Source organism: Limulus polyphemus, unplaced genomic scaffold (assembly GCF_000517525.1).
Source record: "Limulus polyphemus unplaced genomic scaffold, Limulus_polyphemus-2.1.2 Scaffold220, whole genome shotgun sequence".
Lineage (NCBI taxonomy): Eukaryota > Metazoa > Arthropoda > Merostomata > Xiphosura > Limulidae > Limulus > Limulus polyphemus.
In genome coordinates this window covers 375741-380021 of record NW_013665830.1, presented here as the reverse complement: position 1 = coordinate 380021, position 4281 = coordinate 375741, and the positions used below count along the sequence as shown (strand labels likewise).

The following is a 4281-nucleotide window of genomic DNA, read 5'->3' as shown; positions in this document are numbered from 1 at the left end:
CACTTCTGCAGTCGTTAATCTGGGATCCATTTCGATGCTCCTCTTGACAGCCCTTTTTTTTTCCTCTATGATGAACCAGGACGACCCAGACGCTGCTCAGTTGTTTTCTTGCCGTGTTTCCTGAACTGCACAATGATTCTGTTGACTGTCGAAAGCAGGATTCCCAAATTCTGCGAAATTTGCCACTGACTTATTCCACCATCTGCTTGACCAACTATCCTTCCTCTAACAAAATCTGACAATTCGAGAGAACCTTGAGTTCTAGGCATGTTGTAGCACAAGATAATTAGTGTGCAAACCATTTTCATTTATATAATGCTCTGTGAACACAAATTAGTTTGCATAAATCAGTTAAATGACGAACAATTAGGTGTCTATTTACTTGTGAGAACTCAGTGTACATTCGTATGACTGAATGAATGAAAAAAAGTCTATTTTTCGAATGTACGTTTCTCATGATGAATGTAATACGGTCTTTACTTCCTGATGAAGGGCATTTGTCTGAAACATTGCACAAAATAAAACTATTTTTATTTAAACATGTCAATTCATTCTTTATTATCTTTCATCAAACTTTGTGCCAAATACTGCATTATCCTTAAACTCATCGAACTTTGTGCCAAATACTGCATTATCCTTAAACTCCATCAAACTTTGTGCCAAATACTGCATTATCCTTAAACTCATCGAACTTTGTGCCAAATACTGCATTATCCTTAAACTCAAACCATGGGAATTCACTGTGTCCAGCAATCATTTAGGTTTCTTTTTTTCTTCTTCTTTGGTGGTTCAGTCGATGCTGAACTTGGCACAACCAGAGGTGTCTCAGTGTCAATAATGTTAGTGTTGCCAGTTTGTGGCAAATATATTTAAACAATTGTTTGTTGATCAATTGTTCCATTAATTTAAAATCTCATGCTCTTCAAACAAATAAGAATAGACCTCTGATGAGCAAATGTGTTTCTTTTTAGGCCTAGTGGTTGCTCATGTACCATCAAAGAAGGCTACTCATGTGTGAAAACAAGATCAAAGCAGGTATGATCACATGTGATAGTTTCTTTTCCTTTTTTCAAGTAAAATATTGCACTAAGGCTAGATGTAGTCAAACCCTCATGAAAATAGAGGGTCAATGATATGCAGAGCTTTGAAGCTGATGGTTAGTTTCTTTACATACACAACATACATACCATAGTGCATAATAGGGAAGTCCACAAAAAGAATTTTTTGTGTTATGAACTGAATGTCACCAACTTTAGCCTCAGCTTTCATATTTCCCCCACCCTGTTAGAGGTTTAATCATGTTTAAAATACATACTTAAATCTCATTTGCACTTGCTTACATCATAAAAAAATTTAAAGGAAAGTTTAAGAAATGGTTTCTAACAAACTAAAAATATATTACTGTATTCTAACAAATGAGTGACACTCTTTTTGACAGTATATATGGGTCTTAATATTTTGAGTAGTTTTTTCAATTCATCATAGATCACCTAATGCTTTGGATGGGTTTTTAACACCCAATGGTTATCAAGATTATTAGAAGAAAAAAACTTACTATAAAAATCAAAGCTGGTGAAACATGGTTAAGTTTTTTTCAACCAGAAAAGTTTTATTGAAATCATGTTTGATGGAGATACTAAATGTTGATTTAGGAGTAACATATTACAGATCTAAGGCAATCTTGACTGTTTAAAAGTTTATTACTGGGAAATAAGTCATGCCCACAGAATTTAAGCCTATTTTTTACAAATGTGATATCAACATTTGTATGAAACTTAACACAGGAACATATTTAGTAAGTACAAAATAATGACATACAAGGGAACTGAAAGTTTTTGAAGAAGTCTAAAGACTATCATAATGAGGGAAAGTATTACAATGGCTTAAAGTTCATCTGAACTTACATTTTGTAGGATTAATTTAAGTAACTACTTCAAATTTGAAATGCTCATAATCATATATAGCTTACTGTTTATAATTTTACCAGAATTGATGACTCTTATATTTAAATGTGGTTACTAACTTACTTTTGTACACTGCCAACCTTTATCTTCTTCACATATACTGATTACAGAGTAGTTCTGTGATCTACGTAGCCACACCACTGCTAGGCGAGTACTGTCAATCCACGTCACTTGGGTGAAGTAATGTTCCCTATGAGTAAAACTTGATATACTTAAGTATAAAACTTTGTCAAAAAAAAAGCCATAAAAAAGTATTCTCTACAAAAGTTAACTGTACAATATCAACCATTCCCACTGATCTCATTTTTTTCAAACTAATATCAAAACAATTTATTTTTCTCCTTTACATAGCATCTTTTCTTATTGCTGAACCATTATAGAGTGCTTCTCATGTCAAAACAATCTATTTCCAAGTTACTTCATCTTTTGACACTATTACATGCTCTCTTTAGGCTAACGTCATAACTTTATTTTGCAGTTCCATTACAAATAGTCTTATGTAGTTACTCATCATACATAATCTCCAGGTTCCTTAATTTCTTTGGAAATACACTTTAGTGACTGGAAATATTGCAGTCAAGCTCCTTGGTACCAGGGAGGGAATGTAGGCCTTCATGACAAAATCTTCAAGAGTCACCAGTAATGTAGTATATATATATATACATATATACTTGTTTGCAATTACTTAAGAAGCATTGTACAGGTCTGTTTTATATATTATTATTTAATAAGTTCTGAAATTTTTACAATTTTTTTGTTTTATTATTACTACATCTCCTTAGTTTGGTAAAAACATTTATCCTTTAATATAGTCAAAAGAAAAATATCTTTCAGAATTACGAACATCTTAGCCAATAATATTTGCAATGCTTACATAATTACTGAAATTACTCTTTGTTTATTATATAGTCAGTGGTCAATGACCAAAAATAAGAAGATTTCATAGAGTTAATAAAGTAAAAACATAATGAACCAAAATGTTTACGACTCTATATTGCAGTTTTCTTCAATTATCAGTAGCATATTAAAATAAAGTGAAGTTGATTGATTTGTACACTTAAATGTTAAAAATTATTTAGCACATTTAGAGAAAACAATTCTACTACTAGCTTTTGATAAATTATTTATTAAAATATCATTTTAGCTATGTTGCAGTAACTTTTATCATGATTTGTAAAAATATGTTACAAATTACACAAATGTTACTTTTGTTACACAATGACTAATCTAGATTACTAAATTATATTCATACTATGAATAGTACAAAATTTGACTGACTGATTTTCATGCTTGCAATTTTGCAAGAAATTTATACGCTTCAGTTAGAAGGTAATGTACATCACAGCCATACATTTTTTTGATGTCTAAATACTGCTTCACACTGATTAGTCCACGAGTTTTAATTCTGTGGTGGGAATAATTCTAGCTTTAGTAAAATATAGATTTACTATAAGGAAATCTCAGCTTACTAATCTCTTAACATTTATGAGGATGTTACTTGTTAACTGGATGATGGAAAGGGTATAGATTTAGTATACTTAAATTTTAAAAATTATTTCAATAAAGTGCTACACAGAAAATCACATTGGTGAGAGGGTATGAAAAAAGACTAGTTAACTAGATTTAATGGTAGCTGTGTGAAAGAAACCAAACATTTGTTGTTAATAAAGCACAATCAAACAGGGCCTTTGTAACTAGTGGCATACCTCAGTAGTCAGTTCTTGGGTACATATTTTTATTATCACAGTTTTCATTTTTTCTTTAATAAATACATTCTTTCATGTTAATAATACCATCTCAGGCTGTTGCTTTGGGAGAGAATGTTTTTTCATGTTGGTATTACTAAAAGTTTTGTTACCCTGTTATACTGTTTCTTAGGTTAAAATTCCTTCAATATCTTCTTGTTTCATTGCACAATGTCTTCTTACGTTTTTATAGCTATTCCCATGCAGTTTTCTCAAGTAAACAGAATCACATTTCAAGGTTACTCTAATGTTCATATCACTACATTACTAACTTCTCATACTTCTTTTGTATGTTTTGCAGATACCCATGTATTTATACTATCCATAGGTATTAAAGTTTTTTATATTTATTTCATTGCACAAACTCTTAAAATGTTGAGTTTACCAAGCTTTATTAGGATGTAGTAGCTTAGATGGTTAAAAGGTGCCTCACTTGCAAGCACTAGACCTAGGGACTAGCCCTTTGGCTCAGTTGGTAGAGCATTTGCTGGTATGTGACAGGTCTCAGATTCAAACCTGAGGCAAGGAACTATATATATATATATATATATATATAATAATTAATACTAGAT

The 4281-nt window shown here is 31.3% G+C and overlaps 1 protein-coding gene across 1 annotated transcript in view; it reads right to left on the bottom strand.

Annotated features, from left to right (window-relative positions):
- Positions 1-4281, bottom strand: part of LOC106478517 (prolyl endopeptidase FAP-like) — a 290108-nt gene that overhangs the window by 21036 nt on the left and 264791 nt on the right. The window contains exon 11 of the mRNA XM_022382141.1: positions 2028-2154. Coding sequence (XP_022237849.1) covers positions 2028-2154 — 127 coding nt within the window. The remainder of the gene's footprint in view (positions 1-2027; positions 2155-4281) is intronic.